General features: G+C 37.0%; 1 protein-coding gene across 8 annotated transcripts in view; it reads left to right on the top strand.

Moving 5' to 3' along the window:
• Positions 1-25,764, top strand: part of LOC149536178 (uncharacterized) — a 203,970-nt gene that overhangs the window by 21,012 nt on the left and 157,194 nt on the right. Inside the window, exons 1-2 of one of the 8 annotated variants that reach the window (XM_089803749.1) lie at positions 11,897-11,975; positions 12,168-12,241. The exons of 6 other annotated variants lie outside the window; for them this stretch is intronic. In XM_089803749.1, the coding sequence (XP_089659875.1) occupies positions 12,236-12,241 (6 nt within the window). In that variant the 5' untranslated portion in view covers positions 11,897-11,975; positions 12,168-12,235. Of the gene's footprint in view, positions 1-11,896; positions 11,976-12,167; positions 12,242-16,515; positions 16,616-25,764 lie in introns of those variants that run through there. One more of the 8 variants, XM_089803748.1, reaches the window with a different exon arrangement.

Genomic DNA, 25,764 nt, shown 5'->3' on the forward strand with positions numbered 1-25,764 from the left:
GCTTCCACAAGGGTTTGAGCCCAACTCGCTAATAAGAGATAAAGTGATCAGCAATCAAAGTGAAACACATGCAAGTACCATAGATAATCAGCAGATAAACAAAGTATGAAATCATGAGCAGTAGTCATTAGACTGTGTGATCAATAAATGTGGTATCTATTGTCATAGGAAATAGCATTCATTCCATATATAAACAAAGAATGCATGCAATCATCATTAGTCAAGGACAGTTCAAGAGGTATCTACATCTTAAATATACCAATGAACAATAATGACATGTTGTCATGGGCAGTGATTTTTTAATATCACAAGGCAAGCAATATGGAAAAGTGCAGTCATCTATTGTCACATTTAAGAGGTGCCAATGGATGGCATGCTGCTGCAAGAAATGGAGTAATGATATTATGCACATATCCAAACACTCAAAGCAATATTCATAGATCGACAGGGTTGTTTATTTTTTAACACAAGTATCTAGACTTATTTATTGCACGAGAGGATGAAATCATTTATGATGCAATCATTAAAGAAGATTACATTTCAGCACAGCTATCAAGAAATAATCACTACAATATCATCATAGTGTTGTGACATTCTAGTAGAAAGAAAGATGCCAAAAGAGCAATCAATCAAAGGTATGATCAGATTATCACATCAAATAACAGTCAAATAACAGTCATAATGCTGCTACAAACAATTTCACCAAGCCATGACTAATATAGAGAGTAGTAATTTCTAGTCATCAACAATAACAAAGAGAGAGTTTATAATGATAGCTTGATTTGAACAACCAATATGGTATGCCTGTACGTACATGCTATTATCAAATAAGTGATGTTATGAGCCAAGTAATGTTAAGCTAACTAGTATAATAGTTACACAATACCAAATGACAAATGTATACAAGCTGTTGTAGCATATTCGAATAGATGTTAGGAAGATATGAAGCAGCAAGTGCCAGAGAGTATTACAGAGCTGATATTTTTCAAAGTGATAGCAGTGTAATGTCCCCGTTTTTGGCCAGTCTGTGCAGTTGATTGAGTTAGCTCATCATAGCAACCCTTCTGAGCTGACAGGGTGTTTTGGGGGTCTCAGTTGATTACTTACTATTTTTAGTAAGTCTATTATGGGCAATTGTTATTTTTAGCAGTGCAGTGCATGGCTTGGCAGTCGGTTGTCAGCTGCGGTTGATCAAGGTTAATAATTACATGAGGTCTTATTTATTTATTGAGTTGCATTATTATAATAATGACTTAAAGAGATATTCTAAAAAAACAAGTTGGAAAGTTTCTAGTGTTGAGTTCTTTTGGGAAACTTCCACGTTTTCTGAAGTGGAATTTTATGGAAACTTTTTCCAACGAAAAGCTTATAAATGAGAGCTATTTTCATCGGGAAAAAGCATGCTTGATTAATTATTTTCTTTGTGCCTTTGTGGCTTTTTCTCGAGTTCTGAAATTGTGAGCCCTTGCTAAAGTATAAGGGTCTCATTTGAGAAATTCTTGGCAATTGCGCTGAAGTATACAATTGGCCAACACTCTTGTACTATATTCTTGTAGCTAAGGAGAAGATTCTTGAGTATTACATTGGATAATCTTTTCTAATTGATTATCCGGCTGAGGGATTCTGAGAAGTTTTCTGAGAATTGCATTGCATATCTCCTACTATTCATGTTGTGTTTTGGAGATTGTTTAAATGGCACTTGACTGAAATTGGGAAGTGAAATCAAATTACCTTCATTCTGAAGTCTGTAAGTTGGGAGATGAGTTTTTTGGAAATAGATAAGGGTTGAGTTTCATCTTAAGGCGGCATCCAACAACAATAATTGCTTTCAACATAGTCTCTGATCCGCATTTACTGTTTGGAGGAGTTGGATGACAATTATCATAAACCAGCAAGCATTACTACTGGCCTCGTAAGGGTTTTCAGAGGCTGCATACAGTTATTTCAGAGATCAATTGTGGTGCGGAATTATTGTAGGGGAGTCGGAACTACAACCAAACTATGTGTTGCGATTGGAGGGTCTTTAGCATGTGTGGTGACATTGTTAAGCATTGCTGACTACCTGCAACATAGTATTAAATTGTGGTTGGTCATTTGGCTTTGGATGTGATCTCATCCTCAAACATTTGCTGTTGTTTTCTAAAACCGGGTTTATCTAATATTGTACTTTTCTTGGCTTGTGCAAATAATAATATAAATCACTGCATATTTTGATGAGAATTCTATTCAATGTAATTTTTTTGTCCTAAGCAATTTCGTATCCAAATTCCAAAATCATTGAAATTAGAAAACAATATGCAATAAACAAAAGGAAAATTGAGTTTACACTTCAATATCGCAACAAAGATCAGATAGGGTTTTTACAGTGACATCAGAGCGGTTTCCTGCTAGCCTGCAGGAATTGGGCTCCATTTATTATTTTGGTTAGTGCTTGGTTCGAAGTGCAGTCAGTATTTGATTTGTTATTTTTTATATCATGGTTGATGATAGGAGGTTTGTGTTGGGTATGCACTATATCCAAAGGGGACGTAATTCGCCTCCCAGGGAAGGTGAACTAGAGATTCAGTTTGGTAGCTTGGGTGGTTTTGGTGGCACTGGACCACAACCCACAGTTGTTGAGGTTGATAGAGATGCCTTGCAAGCATCTAGGAATATTGCAGCCGGACAACAACAGATTACAAATGTACTACAACAGTTATCTAATACTTTACAACAGATAGCACTACCTCGAGGATGGAGTAGGGAGAGAGCTCGAGATATTTCTGTTGGTTCTCATAGATCTCGAGTTGAGGATAGAACTCAAGATGGTGTTGGGTACAAAGATGTAGATCAGGTTCAGGTTGAGGATCGTGGTGGATTTGCTGACAGAGTTGACATACATATTGACGCTCATGATAGGTTGCGAAGGCCCACATTTTTGAGGCCTGAGATGGATGCGGTCAGTATTGAGCCTTAGGTGACTACTTTTGTTGATGATGTGTTGGAAAACTTTACGGAGTGGGATGCTTTACCATAGGTGATTAAATATCATTTAAATTTTGATAGGTTCCTGACTCAGAAATGGGAGCATTCCAGATTGAGGCCGGGACCTGAGAGACAGTGACCTCAACATAATGAGTTATTTCAAGTTGCTAGTAAGATGACTTTGTAGCACTTCGATGGAACTGGGAGAGTTATAGCTCAAGCATGGATTCATAAACTCGATACATATTTGGCTGTGTGTACTATGTTTGAAGTGGACACTATCAAATTTGGAATGTTGCATCTGAGTGGAGCTGCCCATGATTGGTGGTATCATGGGTTGGTTTCTTTTCGACATGATTAGATCACTTCCTACCGGGAGTTTGTGGATCGCCTGATCGAGAGATTTGATAGGAAGAATCCGGAGGTGTACTTCCATGAGTTGGCTCAGCTGAAGCAGTTTGGTGGATTAGAGAGCTACATCAGTGAGTTCCAGAGGCTTTCAGTCATGGTTTATAATATTTTAGAGCGTAGACGAGTGATGTTATTCATGGAGGAATTGACTGAGCCACTCCATGGATGGGTGAAGTCACTGGACCCATCTTCTCTATAGTTAGTGATGAGAAAGGCATGTGACTTGGAGTCCTTTTCTCGAAGTAAGGTTGCTTTGAAATCTTCTACTCTTCTGCTTGATGATGAGGAGTCCCCACTAGTTGTTGAGGACAAGGGCAAGTTAGTGAGAAGATCTTATGACACTTCTAGAGAAGATTTGGGGAGGCATCAACTTTGCTTTTGGTGCAAGGGGCCTTTTTCTAAGGGTCATACTTGTGTGGTAAGGCCAAAGGGAGCAGCGAAGCGTGGTATGTGGGTTTACACTGATGTGATTAAGGATGACTCATCACAAGAGCATGAAGATGTCAATGAAGATGATCATATTGATGATAGAGTTTATATGGTGATGACTATTTATAGTTTGGTATTTGATTCACATGTTTGGGACTTGCACCAGGTACAGACTTGGTCTGAGCCCAAGTTGGATTGTTTGTAGGATGATTAGGTAGGTATAATGAAGGAGAGTGTGTTGAGATCTCCTATGAATTCGCCAGTTAGTGATGTTCCAAATTTTACAACATCAGCATAGATATTTGGTGCTATGTTGCAGGTTATGTTATGGTACCTACTGATGGCATTTGCATTCAGTTGGTTTAGTGAGGACGAGGACATCACTTGCTTCTTGTGGGGTCCCAGTGGAGGTTTTTGTTTCATATCGGATTGCTTGAGGACAAGCAATTTTGGGGAGGGAGGATTGTAATGTCCTTGTTTTTGGCTAGTCTATGCATTTGATTGAGTTAGCTCATCATTGCAACCCTCGTGAGTTGATAGGGTGTTTTGGGGGTCTCAGTTGATTACTTACTATTTTTAGTAAGTGTATTATGGGTAGTTGTTATTTTTAGTAGCGCAGTGGATGGCTTGGCAGTCGGTCATTAGCTGCGGTTGATCAGGTTAATAATTACATGAGCTCTTATTTATTTATTGAGTTGCATTATTATAATAATGATTTAAAGAGATATTTTTAAAAAACAAGTTGGAAAGTTTCTATTGTTGAGTTCTTTTGGGAAACTTCCACCTTTTTTGAAGTGAAATTTTATGGAAACTTTTTCCAACAAAAAACTTATAAATGAGAGCTCTTTTCATTGAGAAAAAGCACGCTTGATTATTTATTTGCTTTGTGCTTTTGTGGCTTTTTCTTGAGTTCTGAAAATGTGAGCCCTTGCTAAAGTATAAGGGTCTCGTCTGAGAAGTTCTTGGCAATTGTGCTGAAGTATACAATTGGCCAACACTCTCCTACTGTATTTCTATAGCTAAAGAGAAGAATCTTGATTATTACATTGGATACTCTTTTCTTATTGATTATCCTACTGAGGGATTTTGAGAAGTTTCCTGAGAATTGCATTGCATATTTCCTACTATTCATATTGTGTTTTGGAGATTGTTTAAATGGTACTTGACTGAAATTGGGAAGTGAAATCGAATTACCTTCATTCTGAAGTCTGCAAGTTGGGAGACGAGTTTTTTGGAAATAGAGAAGGGCCGAGTTTCATCTTAAGGCGGCATCCAGCAACAATAATTGCTTTCAGCATAGTCTCTGATCCACATTTATTGTTTGGAGGGGTTGGATGACAATTATCATAAACTGGCAAGCATTACTACTGGCCACGTGAGTGTTTTCAGAGGCTGCGTACAGTTATTTCAGAGACCAATTGGGGTGCGGAATTATTGTAGGGGAGTCGGAACTACAACCAAACTATCTATGTCGCCATTGGAGGGTCTTTAGCACACGTGTTGACATTGTTAAGAATTGCTGCCTGCCTGTGGCATAATATTAAATTCTGGTCAGTCATTTGGCTCTGGACGTGATCTCATCCTCAAACATCTGCTGTTGTTTTCTAAAACTAGGTTCATCTAATATTGTACTTTTCTTGGCTTGTGCAAATAATAATATAAATCATTGCATATTTTGATGAGAATTCTGTTCAATGTAATTTTTTTTCTCCTAAGCAATTTCATATCCAAATTCCAAAATTATTGAAATTAGAAAACAATATAGAATAAACAAAAGGGGAATTGAGTTCACACATCAGTGTCGCAACAGAGATCAGACAGGGTTTTTACAAGTAGCTCCATTATAAAATGGCAAAGAAAGCCAGGTGTGATTTCTTTGTTCGATGTGGATGGGATGGTTAATCCTACAAGAAAGGAGCTTTCTCGAGAGATGTTACAATTCATGCAAATCTTGCTAAAGATTGTGGCTGTTTGAGTTCTTTGTGTTTCGGACTTAGCAAAATAATCGAACAGCCAGGCAAATGTTATTATTGATTACAATTACATCTTCTTAGAAGGAGGTTTTGCTGCTTACAAGGATGGGCAATCATTATTGTTAATAGAACTTACAGTATAATCATGATCATCTAGCTATGAGACAGTAAGTAATGAAGAGTATGTATACAATGATCTTTCAGCTATCTTGTAAATGTTTAAGGAAAAAGGTCATGAGCCATTGATGAGAACTACTACATTGTATGTTTGAAGAGACGCTGTCGCAATGTTGTACATATCTTATGAAAAATAGTTAAATGAAATAAAATGATATGGAGTTGCAAAAAGAGCATGCTTACAATGGATTTAAAGACGACGATTTTAGAGCCATCTCCAATAACAATGAATTCAAATTCATGGAGAAACACAAATGGTTGCACTCCTTGGGTTCCAATTTCTTATAAAGTCATTAAATATATTAAAATTAGAAGGTGGCTTTATATTTAATTAATTTAATTAAAAGTGATTAAAGCTAAATAAATAAATTAAAAGAGTCTTCCAGAAGTAGGAACTAAATATTATTTTATTTCTCATAGAAGAAGGTCCACCTCTTGGAGGAAAAGAATAAATAGGGAGGGAAGCCTCATTGTTGGACATTGAATGTGTTGCCGTCTACATTACTTGATAGCTGGTGGAGCCAAGGGTTTTTGCAGTTGCTACATTAGTCATTGGAAATGAACATTCCCATTTATTTGCATAACTGAGGTGGTGAAAGATCTTCTAAAGGGTTGTAGCTATTGAAGAAAACAAATCAGTATTTTCATTGTGCCAAATTTGTGGTCTAGGGCCAGATTTGTGGAGTAAGATTGAAGGAATAAGTTGGATATTGCTATAGTAACGTTGCTATAGTGCTGTCGCTTGTGATGACCCTTTTTGGGGGTCATTCATTTTTTTACGACTTCTCCTTTTATTTGTATATTTTTGGCCATATTTTCCTTATTGGTCTTGAATCTTGACTGAGGCTAAGTATGCCATGGTAATTAAACCCTCCTCTTTATTTTTGGTGATGGCTTAATATGTATCACTGGCACTATTTCTTTCTACATATTGTTTGTCAACATAATTTGTGAAATATGTTACATTTGAAAAGGTTTATCCTCCTGTGTTTTGTCTTTTTTATCTACTAACTGCAGGAAGCCTAACTTTAATATTATCTCTTCCCAATGGGTATACTTTATGTTCTTCCTCTTTATATGTTATGTAGGCTTACTATGGCTTATCTATGTATCCCTCTAATCATGAGGATAGTTACATCAATCATATGTTCATAAGTGGTAGACCGACTGTTAAGTCTCTGTAATCTCCATCTATATATTGTTTTGGTGTGAGGAATAGATTATGACTATAACATGGATATATTAAGTGCTAAGTCAATCGAACATTTCACCAATTGTTATATATATTCATCTAGTTCATAATTGCGACTGTGTATTTGTTGATTGCAAACTTCTAGTTGATTTATTTTGCAATATATTCCTGTCAAAGACTATTTGCTGCGTATGGGAGATCCCTGAAAACATTTATTTGTTATAAAACATACTGAACTGTATCCTTAATTATAAGACAGCAAGTGTCATTTCATTCATCAAAAAGGACGTGAGATCTCCCTCCATTATATTGCTGACGGTGTTCTATTATTTTCTAGTTACGCATCCTCCGTCTCTTTCCATGACTGCTTCCTTAGTTCAGTACTGGTCTTTCAATATTATTGTCTATTTATCGTTATTGGTTTTGGTATTCCATTCCATCATCCTTGTAGTATGGTCAATTGTTGACTTAACATTCTCCATGTTATTTATTATGTTGTTCGTTGCTCGGTATTGGCCAATAGCCACGTCCTTAGGTGTTAACTAATTAATTTATTATAGTTATGTTAATATATATATACATTATAACATATGTTGTTATTATTATTAATATGTTATTTAAATATGATGGTTATCATATATATTTACTTATGTTATATTATATGTTAATATAATATATTTAATTGTATTATCATTTATATTAACTCTTGTATCATTAATTTATATAATATAATATTGATTATTTTATTAATCAATTAATATTATATATATTCAAATGTGATAATATCTAGATAGGTTATTATTTCATTGTTTATAATGTAATTGTAACATTTATTTATTCTTATATCTTAATTTTATTATTATGAATAATAATAATTTATATTATTACTATGAATAATACAAATGATTAAGTAAAATAAATAGATCATAAGTATTTATCAATATTATTTCTTTCTTGAATGGTCGATAATAGAATTATTATTATTATATTTTATCTAGTAATAATCATAGGATTCTCTTTAGGAGGGGTCATGACAGTCCACCCCTCTCGAATTTGCTTTTCCTCAAGCAATAAACATTTTCATATTTGTTTCACCTTATATAATGAAATTGACTATTAGATCCATTCAAATTTTTACTTGTAATATTACTTCATTTATTCTATAAAAGAGCCACACATGTAGTATGCATGTGAATGCAAAGAATACATATGAATGTATGAAGACACAAAGAAAACACGAGGCATACACATTGATGCATGAAGACATGAAGTAGACACGATGTAGACACATCATACATAACCTTGATTAGATCCTAAAATTAACAATGCACAATGATTATACTTCTTCATTAGGCTTATGAACCCTGCAACCACAAAATAAGCATCAGTAAACTTTAAAGAAATTCAAATAATAATAAGTTAATCCAAGCCAATTCCATACTAAGCCCGAGAGCAGAACTTTGGCCCCCTTGGCCCAGGTGGTAGGTGTTAGGCATCCACATGAGGTGGTCTACTTAGTGGATTGCTTGTTTGGCTAGAAAGGTTCTTGTGAAAAGGAGCCATTACTATCTTTCCCTTAACTAGCACTACAATAGGGTGTTCTCTCCTGATTGCATACTTCATAGGAAAGTGGTAGGGTTCCCCTTTCTTATTTACATGATCTTTTGGAAGGTATCTTTCTCTCTCTCCATATTATGATCATCATAAGATGGTAGATTTACGGTGCAGAGGGCATGTGAAACAAGCTCCAAGCGTATCTGACAAGTGCTCGAAATTACTCCACCTCTCCCTCCACCAACTCCCTATCTTAGGATATCACAATGTGGATGAGAAGATGAGTATTAAATTTAATTTACTTAGTTCATTTGAAAGATTTCTTCTTATAGTACACAAACAACTTTCTCCTTGTTACGATCATCTTGATGGTAGAATGACGGTGCAGAGGGTGCGTGAAACAAGCTCCAAGCATATCCGACAAGAGCTCGAAATTACTTCGCCTTCCCCCCCACCAACTCCCTATCTAAGATTACGTAATTTGGACGAGAGATAGACTCTTTGTACTATAATTGAAATGTATTCTAATTACTATGTTTTCCTTAAATCAACATATTTATATTTCATTTTTTTCATATATTTTGAATTCATTTCTTTGTAACTAGAATCATTGATAGATTATTCAATATTCTTCACAATAACAAATGTGTCAGTAATAAGAAAGACACTATCAATTATTTCATAGCAATATATGCACAAAAAATATATATCTTACCTCATTACCCTTATGTGTTGAAGTGGTGATTATAGGATATTTATCCATTATTTACTCTTAACTACCTTAAGGATCCTGATAGATTCAACCACCTTTGCTGAATAGTTCCCCATTCTATGTGAGTTAAGCACTTTGGGAGAAAAGGTCAATCATGGAGATGTACCGAAACACTTTTGCACTAATGATTTTCCTTTGTGTATTTCCCTTTCTTTACGAGCTTGTCTCCAATGAAATTTTAGGCTCCTTTACCTTGGAAGTGTCAAACTTCCTTTGAATCTAATATCAATATCCCCTTTTCTACAAGACATACTCGAAAGAGAAGATCAAGGCAATTGCTCGTAGAGAAAAACAAGAAATAAGAGAAAGATTTATATCATACTCAAGAATAAATAATTTTTCACAATAAATATATAATAATCTAATTGAAATATATACTTTAATACATATCTTTCCAACATTCTATTTCCTTATCAAATAACTATGATTATGAAATTCTGATTCAAAAATGAATAATGAAACATTACACACATAGTTAGCTATCTACATAATTGAATAATTTATTATTCATTGTAATGTTAGTTATCTACATAATTGAATAATTTATTATTCATCATTTAAATATAATAGTTCTATCGGTAATATGACTTTCTTATTTATCATTAACTCTATTATATTCAGATTCATATAATGTTAGAAATAATAGTAATGATAAATTTCAATAACCCTTATAAAAGTATATGTACCTCATGTACTTCGATCTGCTAATTTTAGTGATTGCCAACACAACAAGAGCGGTCATTGAGAGTTTGATGCACATTGGGAGAATCTCAATATTGTCAAATGCTTCTTTACTAAGGGCAACGTAATTGTAGCACCATGACACCTCTCCACTTTGTAGTTGAAAGAGAGCATGACAGATTTGTTGTAGAACAAGCCTCGAGCATGATAGAGTTGTTTGTGAAACAAGATAATTGCGGAGTGAGCCCCAATTTGGCTTTTGTGAATTCCACGTGCCTTGGCTTTGTGGTGCGTAGTTTGTGTTTATTCCAAATTTATTGATCCTCTCTTTTCGTTGATTGGTAGAGAAGATACACTAATGTCTTATGTATAATCTGTACACTTACTCTTCTATGCATTCGTGGTAAAAAGATGTCTTATTTGACATATGATGGTGGGTCAAATCTTATGATGTCAGCCCTTTGAATATAATGTTTCATGTGGTCTCATTTCTCTTCAATCGATTGTAGTGGTAATGCTTTTATGTCTTGTATTGATGAATGCTTAAGCATTGAAGTTCGCTCCATAATTAATCTACTCTCATGCAAATGTCAAACCTGAATCGGTATATCAAGAGATTGTTTGAAATAACAATCAGTCTTTAACATATGAGTAGTGGCTTGCTGGTCTTGTGACTTTTCTCATGATGCTGGCGTGACTTTAGATGGCCATTAATTCGGCAAGATAATACAAGGCCTTATGAATACCATTTGCAACTTCCAACATGGCATGTTAGTCGAATCAATATTCATAGCATTCAATGTTAGTACAATGTGGCCTTGAAAGATCTATCCAATCAATTTGCTAATATCTCTGATTCTCTAGACATAGTCTCTGAAACAGCGGATCAGTCACTTGAATATACAGTAGATCTCCTACATAGCATAGTTTATGTTCACATCTACCCCTGAGCTATTATACAACATATACTAGCGCTTTTAGTTTCTGGTTGATAGGGTCACTAGTAGTTAGTTTATTTATTTATTCAGTAGGATGATGCCAACTTTATATATATGACACTTCATATCAACTGTGATGCCAACCTTCCTTGCATAAGTTTTTTATGGTTCTAGGGCATTTGAAGAATGATTGGCAACAAGATTGTGTGACCTTCCATTTCATCGATTCAGTCCTCCACCTTTTTAATGTTTCCCTTTTAAAAATCTTATTCATTGTGATGTTATTTTTGCATCATCTGCTACCAGCAAGTAATCTTCTCATGATAGTAGATTACTCTTAATTATTATTATTTGTCTGCTACTGTGATCTCAATGCTGACCATATCAATCAATTACCAATTTCTAACTATTCTTATTGTACCTCATTTGCAACATCACTTGTATGAATATTCCAGATTTTTATTGTTCTGTTATTAATTTCCTGTTATGCCAAATCTGTAGTTGTTCTGGCCATTCCAATTTACCTCTTTTTTATTTGGTATGCTTCTTCAATATTTCTCTCTGAATATTTACGGGCATTGAAAATTTTACCAGCCATGACAATGGCAAATTCCAAGCAAGAAGGAAATCATTGGAATTATAAGCATGACACATTGAGCTATAACATTTCTTAACAGTCCTCATATTCAACGGGGATGCGAGATTGTTTGTGTATAGTATATTTCTGTATTTTAGTCTTTATTGGGAACCTTATACTTTATCATTACTAATTAGTAATTACAATGTCTATTGTGATGTTTGGCAGGGTCCAAAGAACTGATCAGCGCCGTTGCTTGCTAAGATGTCATGGCACATATAATTGCATTTCTGGTTTTCTTTTCCAAGTATAATAAAGGGTTATCTGCATGAAATCTTCAAAATAGGAATTATTTTTTTGCAAGATATTTAAATACTATTTAAACTCTCGAACTGTTCTGACCATGTTTGCAAAATTTTAGTCTCGTGGAAGAAATATGCTTGGAACTTGTTTCAATTGTAAAATCAATTTTGTTTACTAACATCTGTGTACTATCCAGATTTGATCATTTGGGTGTGATTCTGTTTTCCATACTTCAGCGCTTCTAAGTTGGCACATGTAGTTTGAATGCTGGTAAATGCAATACGATATGGCTTAAATCCTGATTGCTGAATTTGCTTTCCCTTTTAATCTCACAGGTTGGCAGGAAATCCTGCTCTGATACCATTTGTGATGACCCTTTTTGGGGGTCATTCATTTTTTTACGACATTTCCTTTTATTTGTATATTTTTGGCCATATTTTCCTTATTGGTCTTGAATCTTGACTGAGGCTAAGTATGCCACGGTAATTAAACCCTCCTCTTTATTTTTGGTGATGGCTTAATATGTATCACTGGCACTATTTCTTTCTACATATTGTCTGTCAACATAATTTGTGAAATATGTTGCATTTGAAAAGGGTTTTCCTCCTGTGTTTTGTCTTTTTTATCTACTAACTGCAGGAAGCCTAACTTTAATATTATCTCTTCCCAATGGGTATACTTTATGTTCTTCCTCTTTATATGTTACGTAGGCTTACTATGGCTTATCTATGTATCCCTCTAATCATGAGGATAGTTACATCAATCATATGTTCATAAGTGGTAGACCGACTGTTAAGTCTCTGTAATCTCCATCTGTATATTGTTTTGGTGTGAGGAATAGATTGTGACTATAACATGGATATATTATGTGCTAAGTCAATCAAGCATTTCACTGATTGTTATATATATTCATCTAGTTCATAATTGCCACTGTGTATTTGTTGATTGCAAACTTCTAGTTGATTTATTCTGCAATATATTCCTGTCAAAGACTATTTGCTGCGTATGGGAGATCCCTGAAAACATTTATTTGTTATAAAACATACTGAACTGTATCCTTAATTATAAGACAGCAAGTGTCATTTCATTCATCAAAAAGGACGTGAGATCTCCCTCCATTATATTGCTGACGGTGTTCTACTATTTTCTAGTTACGCATCCTCCGTCTCTTTCCATGACTGCTTCCTTAGTTCAGTACTGGTCCTTCAATATTATTGTCTATTTATCGTTATTGGTTTTGGTATTCCATTCCATCATCCTTGTAGTATGGTCAATTGTTGACTTAACATTCTCCATGTTATTTATTATGTTGTTCTTTGTTGCTTATCTACATGTTGCTCGGTATTGGCCAATAGCCACGTCCTTAGGTGTCAACTAATTAATTTATTATAGTTATGTTAATATATATATACATTATAACATATGTTGTTATTATTATTAATATGTTATTTAAATATGATGGTTATCATATATATTTTTACTTATGTTATATTATATGTTATTATAACATATTTAATTGTATTATCATTTATATTAACTCTTGCATCATTAATTTATATAATATTATATTGATTATTTTATTAATCAATTAATATTATATATATTCAAATGTGATAATATCTAGATAGGTTATTATTTCATTGTTTATAATGTAATTGTAACATTTATTTATTCTTATATCTTAATCTTATTATTATGAATAATAATAATATATATTATTACTATGAATAATACAAATGATAAAGTAAAATAAATAGATCATAAGTATTTATCAATATTATTTCTTTCTTGAATGATCGATAATAGAATTATTATTATAATATTTTATCTAGTAATAATCATAGGATTCTCTTTAGGAGGGGTCATGACATCGCTACAGTGCCCTCGTTGCTACAGTGACTCACTATAGTAAAATCCAGATTTCTTGAATGGTTTCCAGGTTCCTATCTATTTCATTTTGCATTACATGGAGGATAAATTTGAATATCTTAGGGCATGTGTAAGAATTTAGAAATCAATTGTGAGATATTGTAATCTGATTTATATCAGAGTTTTACGTCAGAATTTGTTATAAGGGATTAGGATATCATTGAAAATCATCCAAGGCATTGTACTAATGTCTTATTGCTGTAGATGCATATTTTCTCATTTGTAGTCAATGCCTATATATTTCAAAAAAATAGAAAAATACTTGCATCTTTATTGTTGGTTGAATAGAGTTTTGCAAGTGTATCAATTCAAGTTTTGACATTTAGACAAAAAACAGAATTTAGATCAACGATATATTCCTTGTGTGCAAAGTGTTTGACAAAATTCTTAGGTTAAGAAATCAGAAAATTAAAATCAGAATTGCAAGGGATATTACAGAATTTTACTTACCCACTTTTGGTGTCTATCATTTAGGTCCTTTTGATTTAGGAAGAAGCGTAGACTTTTATGATTTCTATTTACTATGAACTTTCCACAAACTAGATATTGATGAAATTTTGCCAAGGCATTCATTATCGCCAACATTTCTTTGTCGAAAATATAATAACATTTCTTAGTTTTTATGAGTTTGCGACTTTTGAAAGCTACAGGATACTTCCTTTGCATTAGCATGACTCCTATTTCTTCTCCTGAGCCATCGTATTATAATTCAAATGGTATAGAGAAATCTAGTATGGCCAATGTTGCGCATGTACTCGTAACTCTTTTAGTTGTTCAAAGGCTTGTTGTGCTTTACCATCCCAACTAAAATCTCATTTTTTTGTTAAGTCAGTAAGGAGGGCTGCAGTATTCGAGAACCCTTTAACAAATCCTTGATAGTCGCTGCATAGTCCCACAAAGCCCCAAAGTTGGGTAAGAGTTTTTGGTTTTGGCCATTCTCTAATGGCTTTTATTTTTTCCTTGTCTATAATCACCCCTTCTTTGTTGATTTTATGCCCATGGTACAGTATTTCTTGAAGCCCAAATTCACATTTTGAGATTTTTGCATATGGTGATTCTGTTTCTAAGATATTGAATACTTCATTAATATGTCTAAGGTGCTCCTCCCCTATCTTACTATAAATAAGGATATCATAAAAAAAATGAGGAATTTCTATAACTGTTGTCTAAATGTACGATTCATGCAAGATTGGAAAGTTGTTGGTGCATTTGTGAGTCCGAAAGGAAGTACTAGGAATTCAAAGTGTCCATAGTGGCATCTGAAAGCTGTTTTTGACACATCCTCTTCTCTCATCCCGATTTGATGATATCCAGATATTAGATCAATTTTGAGGGATAACATGTTCCATGTAGCTCATCTATCAATTCATTGATTCTGGGAATTGGGTATCTAGTCTTCATAGTCTTCTTATTTAATGCTTTATAATCAATACACATTCTCATGTTCCATCTTTCTTTTTCATTGGTACCATTGATGACACAAAGGGACTACTACTCAATTGTATATGCCCCATCTCTAATAGTTCTTTGAAGGTTTTCTCAATCTCCTCTTTGTATTTTTGGGGATGTCTAGTGATTGAAAATGATGAACTTCAATTGGTATTCAATCTTTAGTTTGCCTCCGTTGATGGGATTGAATTTACTGCTGTGATTTATCTTTTGATTATTTCATGTGAGGGTTTCTGAGTTGTGAGTTTCCATCCATTGCTGATGTATAATGGATTGGATATGAGATTGTGACATCTCCTTACTGTGTTCATCTGTGGGTGGGAGAAGCTTTTGTTAGCTAAGAATTTTGGGATCAATTTTGAAAAACCTGGGAGTAACGTTTATATATTACAGACTTGTGTATGTTGGTTAGAGCTTGCTGTGCATTCTTGAAGGCTGCCATATTCTCCTATAGCAACAACTGGTGTTATTTTTCATGCCTGCGATCACTTTTGACAGGTCAGCAAACTCCAATTAGGGCTTGTGTTTATCTTTAGACATGCTGCAATTGTACTGGGAGAACTTGCATTGACTTTTGTGATTTGCGTTCCAAGTTGGGAGCCCATGTTGTGTGAAGTGGGGCTGCGTTCAACATTGAGAGGTTCGCAATTTGATTTTGGAACTCTAGTATCCTATGTGAGGGTCATGTAGCAGACACTCGAGGCTGTAATTTGGTTAAGAATTTAATTGGATGCTCTATAATAGGTTCTATGTTTTCAATTGATATAAATAAATGAATCTGCAGTTTATTACTGTGCATAGACATTGAATGAGGAAATTGTTCTTTGCTCATTACTAAATTAGTATGATAATTCAGCCAGTAGAAGTTTAGCAAATGAGTTGGAACTAAATTAACAAGATTGCTACTTGGGAATTTGTAGTTTGTGGATTAGTTCAGCCCATAGCAATTTAAATCATATGCTAGTATTGGAGAATGCTTGCCAAGTGTTTGACAAAATACTAGATTGTTTATTAATGAAAGAAATTAGTTTTTTGTTTAAGCTATAACCAGAGAGGGTAATTACACATTTAATGATTCCCTTGATATGCTTCCAACATTTCAATATATTCACCAGTTGAGTTTAGTACATTACCAATGTTGATTTTTGTTATATCTTGATTGTCAGGATTGTGAATGACCCTGCTGTTCCACAACTGGATTCTACCAACACAATGTTGTGGGGCTGAATGATCATAATCATCACACTTCTGCCCATTCTTCCCATGGTATACAAAATAATGGCTCATATAAGATATCTATCGTGAGCCTTTAGAATGCTATTGACTAAGTACTTGACTTTATGAAATGAATGTGTACTAGCTCTGTGAAGTCTAATGACCCGAACAAAACTTGCACTTTTCTTATCCCAAGATTGGATTATCAGATGTCATATATCAAATTGATGTTTTGAGAATAATAGCTTACCAAAATTACAAAGAATTGCCAATTTGATACACTATGACCACCTTTTTAAAACTTAAATCACTGAAATTGCACCTTTGAAACTGAACCTTGAACTTGTGTGAACCCTGTTGAACCTGTTCTAACCATCGTGAACTAGTTCTAACACATGTTGAACTTGTGTGAACACTGCCGAACCATACTGAATTGTCATGAACTGGAGTGGACCATCTTGAACTAGTTTGAACTAGTCTGAACAACATTGTACCATAATGAACCGCCTTGAACCTAGCTGAACCTTTTTGAACTGTTGTGAGCCTGTTTGAACCTCTGTGAACCTAGCTGTACTTGCATGAACCTAACTAAACCAATTTGAAGTGTGGAATTATACCTCTGAACTGACTAGTCAAGTCTTCAAACTTGGATCTTGAACTTATGAGCTTGTTGAACCCATGAACCTTTTTGAACCATTCTGAACAGCTTTGAACCAACTTCCAAGGAGTTCAAAGTCTTTTTCCTTGTTTGAATTTAGCATGCAAAGTGGAGGGAATATGACTTGAACTTTAAATTTTGGGAGCAATCGTGGTGTAATACGTTGTAAATGGGGCATCAGAAGATAAAGTGAACCTCAGTCTTGACCTTGGTTGAGGTACAAAGGCAACAGGCTCAATTGACCTTGTTGATTTGGTGGTCAGATGTAGGGATTGTGGGAACCAACTTGGAAAGAGCCCAAGGATGCAAAGGGAATGATACTAGTGTTGAGATAGGTATTGGGGGTGCACAATGACACCATTCTGAATGTCCAAAAAGTTCTTAGTATAGGCCATCCTCGATCGAAGACCAGTACTGGGGCTGCAATAGGTAGTGCTAATGTACTGTTTGTCGATGTCAAGTCAAACATACCCATTCAATTCCTACTGAGAGGGAAGGAGGTGGGTGGGGGCTTCCAAAGAGTATTGGAAGGGAGGGAGGCGATCAATCTCAATCCTAGTTGAGCCCAATAAGGCTGAAGCTTGTGCAAACCAACAACGATGTTTGTCATTAGGGTTGGATGCAACAATGGAAGCAAACGAGCAATAAGCTAGGTAAGAGTATGTAATGTCTTCGTTTTTGGCATGTCTATGCAGTTGATGGAGTTAGCTCATCATAGCGACCTTCGTGAGCTGACAGGGTGTTTTGGATGCCCTAGTTGTGAACTTACTATTTTTAGTAAGTCTATTTTTGGGAGTGCAGTGGGTGGTTTTTGTAGTTGGTCGTTACCTGCAGTAAATAAGGTTAATAATTGCATGAGCTCTTATTTATTCAATAATTAACAAGTTGCATTATTAAAATGATATTTATATTATTATAATAATGACATTAAGAGATATTTCTAAAAAGTATGTTGGAAAGTTTCAAGCGTTGAGTTTTTTGGGGAAACTTTCACAATTTCTGAATTGGAGTTTTTTAGGAAACTTTGGCCAACGAAAGATTATAAATGAGAGCTCGCTTCATTGGGAAAAGCATGCTTGGATAATTATTTGCTTTTGTTGCCTTTGTGGCTTTTTTTTTTCTTCTAAAGTTTTGATTTCAGTGCCCTTGCTGAGGTATAAGGGTTTGATACCGAGAAGTGTGTTTTCCTACCTATAGTTGTGAATATTGTGGTTGGTGAGGCTTCATTATTTCTGTAGCTGATTGTTGCATGCCAACAATTGAGAAACTTCCTTACTGTTCATACTGTGGCTAGGATGACTTTGGTTTCTATTGGAGAATCAATTTGGTGCTGCTGCAAATTTGGTCTTCATTATTTTTGAGAATTTGGTGATTGAAAAGTCTGTTCAACCACGCCAATCATCTCTGCTGTTGGACACGGTTTCAATTTGTAAATTGGTGAGAAAGAATGATACATTGCTGAATGTTTGTCATTGCATTTTTTGAGAAATTGTATTAGCCTAGTTGGGTGCATGGTCACTGATTTGTGAGCGTCTAAAATACTGATTTCTGGGTGGTATTTTAACTCCTAACATGGGTTTGATATATTGCCTAGTATTGGACACCAATTTGTAGTGTCCCAGTCTAGTAATGGAGTGATTAGCAGATTTGTTTTACAAATATTTGCTGTGAAATATGTTCTTGAATGATGTCCGTACGGTGAGGGTAGCTGTTTGGAGCAGCCGTATGGTGGAGAGGTTGTACGGAGCTTAGGAAAGTAAGTACGGGGTCATGGGAGGCCGTATGGCAGTAGTTCGTACACTATTACAACTTGCATGTGTGTTGATGACCCGTACACCATACGGTGGTGTGGGGAATAGGTGTGAGCCGTATGGAAGGTATGCAACAGGAGTCCGTACAGGTAGGGGAGGGGAAAGCCGTACGGTAGCTTATAGAAGGCCATACAATGTCTTGAACAGACTGTATAGGATTTCAACAAGGCCATACAGAGGGTGTAAAGGAGAATGAGTAACCGTTAGTCTTGCTCATACACAAATACAGTAAATGTTGATGAAATCCACACAATGATAGAGGCTAAATGCTCTGATTTGCTAGATCTGAACAAGGTATTACATGCAACAACGGAATAGGGTGAGGGCTGAATCCCACCGAAACCGCACGAGCCAAATAGGGAAGATCTTTCACTTCCGAAATGGCGAACAATCCAGAACTCCAATAGGAATTCGCAGTACAGAGATAAAAATCCAAAAGCATACCTAAGACTTCCTACAAGTCATGCTTAAATACCCATCAGGACACCATTTCGAGGGTGTACAAAGATAGCCGACGGTGACACAAATTTTGAATACAAAAATAAAAATGGGACCGAGATAAATTAAAGCAATCGGCCCGTTACAAAGTTTAATTTATTTTATAATGGGGACATTACAGTCCTCCCATCCCAAAGTTTGCTTGTCCTCAAGCAAATGCAGTGCCAGATGTTGAAGAATGTGCTCGCCCTCCCACGTGGCATCACCCAATGGTAGGTGTCGCCAGCGTACTAAGTATTCCTTCACCATGCGGTTCCGTAAGGTCTTTTCACGTACTTTGAGGATCTTGGTAGGTTCCAAAATGTGCTTTCCTTCTTCGTTGAGTGGCGGAAGGTTGGTAGCAACTGTGACATTTTGCCCTATGCCTTTCTTCAGACAGGAAACATGGAAGACATTGTGAATGCGGCTTCCCTCCAAGAGTTCCAGTTCATATGCTACCTCACCAATGCAATGAACCACGCGACAGGGGCCATAAAATTGTGGCTTCAATTTTTCCTTTCCCGTTCCCTTTAATGAAGATTGTCGGTATAGCTGGAGCAGGAGATAGACCAGATCCCCCACTTCGAAACTCCTCTCTATTCGGTGCCTACCGGCGTACATCTTCTGTTGATTTTGTGGGCGCTATAGGTTTTCTTTCAAGCCCCTTAGTATGTCCTGTCCTTCCTGAAGCCAGTCCCTCGCCCTTGGTGCGCAACTGTCACCCAGAACTGTGTCGATGAAGGAGAGGGGTTCGTACCCGTACAGAGCCTTGAATGGTGTCATCTTGATAGACATGTGATACGTGGTATTGTAGCAATATTTCCCCAGATGGATCCACTTTAACAACGCTCGTCGTTGTGCTGAGACATAGTTCCGAAGGTAGCCTTCGAGCCATTTGTTCACAATCTCGGTTTGACTGTACATTTGCGGGTGGTAACTCATGCTTGGCGATAATTCTGCCTCTGCCATCTGAAACAATTCTGTCTAGAATATACTGACAAATCGTCCATCCCGATCAGTGACAATGTTTTGGGGTAATCCGTGTAGACGAAAGACTTCTCTAAAAAATAGATTGGCAACTTGTCTACCTTGTAGGTTTGAGGGGATGACAAAGAAATGTGCATACTTTGTTAACGTGTCAACCACCTCAAAGATACAATCTTTTCCGTTCACCTTGGGAAGACCTGTTATGAAGTCCATTGATATACTTTCCCACTCATGTTTGGGGATTGGCAAGGGTTGTAGCAGCCCGATAGGAAGAGTGTGTTCGGACTTGTTCTGTTGGTAGACCGTACATTCTCTTACATACTGCAACATGTCCCCTTTAAGTCCTTTCCATGAAAACCTCTCCTGAAGACTTCTGTAAGTTTTGAGGAAACCTGGGTGCCTAGCCAGAGGTGAGTCGTGCATTTCCTTCAAGATCTTCTGCTTCAATTTGGATTTTGGTACCAGGTATATCCGGTCTTTATAGTAGATGATGTCATCTGCCACTCTATATCGATCATCGTGGGTGTGGCCATCCATTATTTCACAGGCAAATGTATTTTTAGAATATTCCACTAACAAATGTGCCTTCTAGTCAGTGGAAATTTGGTCTAGTGAGCAGATGGTGGGTTTCCGGGATAAGGCATTTGTGACCACATTGTTTTCCCTTTCACATATTCAATATCAAAATCAAAAGCTTGAACTTTGCTTATCCATTTCTGTTGCCGTTCGTTCAAGTCCCTTTGCTCCAGAAAATATCTCAGGCTGTTGTGATCCGTATGGACGACAAACTTGGCACCTACCAAATACTGTCGGAACTTGGTTAGTGCATGTACGATGGCCAACATTTATTTGTCAAAGATGGAATATAGGCGTTCTGCTAGCATAAGCTTCCTGCTCTCATAAGCGATGGGATGTCTATCTTACATCAGTACCGCTCCAATGCCTTCTCCGGATGTGTCGCACTCCAAAATGAACGGTCGGGTGAAGTTAGGTAGTGCCAGCATGGGACAAGTGCTCATGGCCTCTTTCAGCTTATCAAAGGTGAGTTGTGCCTTTTCATTCCCCTGGAATGACCCCTTCTTTGTCAGATTTGTTAAAGGTGCGTTGAGCTAGGAGAATCCTTTAACGAACCTCCTGTAGTAACTACACAATCCGAAGAATCCTCGCAAATCTGTGAGTGACTTTGGGGGAGGCTAGTCAAGGATAGCCTGAATCTTCTCCTGATGCACTCAAACTCCGTATTTGCTGATGGCGTGCCCCAAGTACAATATTTTTGTCATACCAAATTCACATTCGAACTACTTGGCGAACAAGGACTGTTCTTCCATGATACTTAGAACTTCCTTTAGATGCTTCAGGTGCTCCTCCCATGACCTGCTATAAAATAAGATCATCAAAGAATACCAATAAATACTTACACAATTGTTTGTTGAAGATGCGGTTCATGCATGATTGAAATGTAGCAGGTGCATTGGTCAATCCGAACGGCATGACCAGAAACTCATAATGTCCATAGTGACAATGGAAAGCTGTTTTCTCCACATCTTCTTCCCTCATGTAGATCTGATGGTATTCGGAACGGAGATCTATTTTTGAAAAATAGACCGCGCCATGCAGTTCATCCAACAACTCATCTATCTTTAGAATTGGATATTTGTTCTTTATTGTTTTTTGGTTCAAAGCGCGGTAGTCCACACATGCGCATTGTCCCATCCTTTTTGACCAAGACTATAGATGACGCGAATGGGCTAGAACTGGGATGGATCCATCCTTTCTCTAGCAATTCTTGAATCGTTCTTTCGATCTCATCTTTGAATTTCTTGGGATGGCGGTACGGTGTGGTTATGACCGGCTTTGTCCCTGATTCCAACTTGATAGTGTGTTCAAACCCTAGGTGGGGTGGTATGCCAGGAGGAATATCCATGAAAACATTTTCATGTCTACTTAAAATATCTTCGAGCTCATCATCCTGTGGAGGTGTTCTTTGCCCTTTTATAAGTTTTGCCAAGATAAAACAATGCGTAGCCCACACAATGTCATCGTGCCGAAAGATTGCCTCCATCCGATGCGCAGAAACTTCCTTCGAACCTTCATTTGCCATTCCTCGGAGGACAACCTTCTTCCCGTCAACTGCAAAAGTGAAGTCCATCTGTTTGAAACTCTGAGTGTATTCATCGAGGGTCTCCATCCATTGTATGCCAAGGATAACTTCCATGTTAGCCAGGTCCACTATGAAGAAGTCCTCAGTCACTATGTGATTCACCATTGTGATGCTCAGTTGAGGAACAAGGTGCGTGCAAGGCAGGAAAGTCCCTTCGGCTACCTTGACCTGAAAGCCTGCGTGTGCTTCCGTAGGGAGACTTCTTTGTCTTACCAAGGATGAGTTGATGAAATTTAGAGTAGTATCGCTATCCAACATCACCGTAACCCTTTGTCCTTGTAGGGTACCCCGTATACGAAAAAATGTGCACCTCGTGTTGCCAGCCAATGCAATGGCTCCTCCGCACTGTACCAAAGTAGCAATTCTCTCCGTACGGTTCATACTGATGTTGGTGTCATGGTGGGGTTGGTTATCTTCGGTCGACATTTCTTCTTGTTCGCCCTCATCATCGGACATGACCTCAATGTAATGGATCTTCCCTTTCCGAGGCATCGATGACCTGGCTCCCAAGGTCCCTTGTAGTTGAAACACAATTTCTTCCTTCGGAGTTCCTGTCTAGTAGCTTCATCCAACGACGGCTTTTTGGGTGGAGGTTTGTCCCTCGGAAATATCGGCGGTTTAGGATGTGAGTAACTTCGAGAGGATGAAGATGATGCCGACGATGGTGTCATACTTTGTGCTTTACTGATTGGTTCTAAAAAGGTACTCGGATTGAATCCCTTCACCCAACCTTTCAGAGGTTCAGTCAGTTCGTCCATGAAGAGCACCACTCGCCTTCTTTCAAAAATGTCCGTGACCAAAACAGGGAGTTTTTGAAATTCTACAATGAACTGATCTACTGATCCAGTTTGTCTCAGTTGTGCCAAATCTTTGAAATTGAGCTCCGGATGTTTACCACCAAATCTTTCTATCAATCTCTCCGTGAATTCCGCATAAGTCTTTATTTGATCATGCCCTAATGTGATGGTGCCGTGGTGCCACCATTTGTGCGCAACACCCTCCAAGTGTAATGCGGCAAATTTGATTGCTTCTTCTTTTGGCATAGGATTCAACTGGATGTAGGTATCGGTTTTCATAACCCACGCTTGTGCTGATATGGAACCCGATCCGTCAAATGGAGACAGATTTACCTTACTCAACTTTCTCCTGAGATCATCGTTAAAGTATCCTTTGTTTTCGTCACTCGAATATTTCATTCTTAGATTTGTGTAATCTTTGTAGGATATATCTTCTTCAAGGTTTGCATTCTTCCAGTCTTCTCTCATCTCTTCGAAAGTTGGTTGTCTCCCTCATTGTTGTGCCTTCGTCCGTGGTGGAAAAGTCAGCATGGAAGGTCGTGAGCGTGCTGGCTGAGGGATTGATTTCCTCAATACCGAGTCCACGTTGTGACTATTTTGTTCTCTAGATATTTTGTTCTTCACCAACTTCTTGAGAGTTTCTTCCATAAGTCGCTGCGTGTCAGTGATCTATGCCTGATTCTTGGCAAGTTCCCTTAGAAGAGCCACAAGTTCGGCAGCGGTTGGTTCTTGTTCGTTAGCCATTTGATCAACGAAATGTATCCTTCTCTTTCGGCTATAAACTCTCATTCATTGTCCATAGGCTGGCAGGATTGAAGGGCTTTGATACCACTGTAGTGTCCTAGTCTAGTAATGGAGTGATTAGTAGATTTGTTTTACAAATATTTGCTGCGAAATATGTTCTTGGATGATGTCCGTATGGTGAGGGTAGCTGCTTGGAGCAGCCGTACGGTGGAGAGGATGAGCTGTAGAGGTTGTACGAAGCTTAGGAAAGTAAGTACGGGGTCATAGAAGGCCGTACAATAGTAGTCCGTACACTATTACAACTTGCATGTGTGCTGATGACCCATACACCAAGAAGACTAACCGTACGCCGTACGGTGGTGTGGGGAACAGGTGTGAGCTGTATGGTGGAAGTCCATACGGAAGGTATGCAACAAGGGTCCGTACGGGTAGGGGAGGGGAAAGTCGTGTGGTAGCTTGAACAAGCCGTACGGGATTTCAATAAAGCCGTACAAAGGGTGTAAAGGAGAATGAGTAACCGTCAGTCTTGCTCATACACAAATATAGGTAAATGTTGATGAAATCCACACAATGATAGAGGCTTGAATGCGAATAACAATTGCCAGAAGATAATGCTCCGATTTGCTAGATCCGAACAAGGTATTACATGCAACAACAGAATAGGGTGAGGGCTGAATCCCACCGAAGATCTTTCACTTCCAAAATGGCGAACAATCCAAAACTCCAACAGGAATTCACAATACAGAGATAAAAATCCAAAAGCATACCTAAGACTTCTTACAAGCCGTGCTTAAATACCCGTTGAGAAACCATTCTGAGGGTGTATAAAGATAGCCGACGGCGACACAAATTTCGAACACAAAAATAAAAATGGGACGGAGATAAATTAAATCAATCGGCTCGTTACAAAGTTTAATTTATTTTATAATGGGGACATTACACAATTTTGGTGCTTCATCTATTGTTACCAAGGGTGCTAGGTATCTCTGTTGTGGGGTTTGTTTGCTTCATCGTAAGATGCCATTTCCCCTCGTACTTGAGTGTCTATTCTTCCTGCTGCTAGACATATCTATTTGGGTTGTATTTCTGCAATTTTTGGATAGTGTTGAGTGGGAATGGTTCTACAAATTGGGCACCATCTCTGAGATTAACAGGCTCCATCATTTATTTGTAAGTTTGATGAATTGTTGCAACATATTATGTAAATGAATAAACTTAGAAATTGTTGTGACCGACTCATTTTTTTCAGATTTGAATGAATGGCAAAATTATATATCAGGGTTGAAGTTTATTTTTAGCATTCATGCATCTATCCATCTCGATTTCATATGCTTTGACGATTAAGGTTGTTAGCCAAGTGTTTGACAAAATGCTAAACTTCTGATTAATGAGGGAATTGATGTTTGTTTGAGCTATAACCAGCTAGGGATTATTATAGAGTATCTATGACACCCATTGATAGAATTCACAAAACCTTGGAGGTGGTGAATGAACTAGACCAAGTAAAAAATGGCTCCAAGCCTGAATGGATGAGCTTCAAACTTGGCAAGAATAACATTGTGTAG

Source organism: Cupressus sempervirens, chromosome 10 (assembly GCF_028749045.1).
Source record: "Cupressus sempervirens isolate cs-2001-9-10 chromosome 10, ASM2874904v1, whole genome shotgun sequence".
NCBI lineage: Eukaryota > Viridiplantae > Streptophyta > Pinopsida > Cupressales > Cupressaceae > Cupressus > Cupressus sempervirens.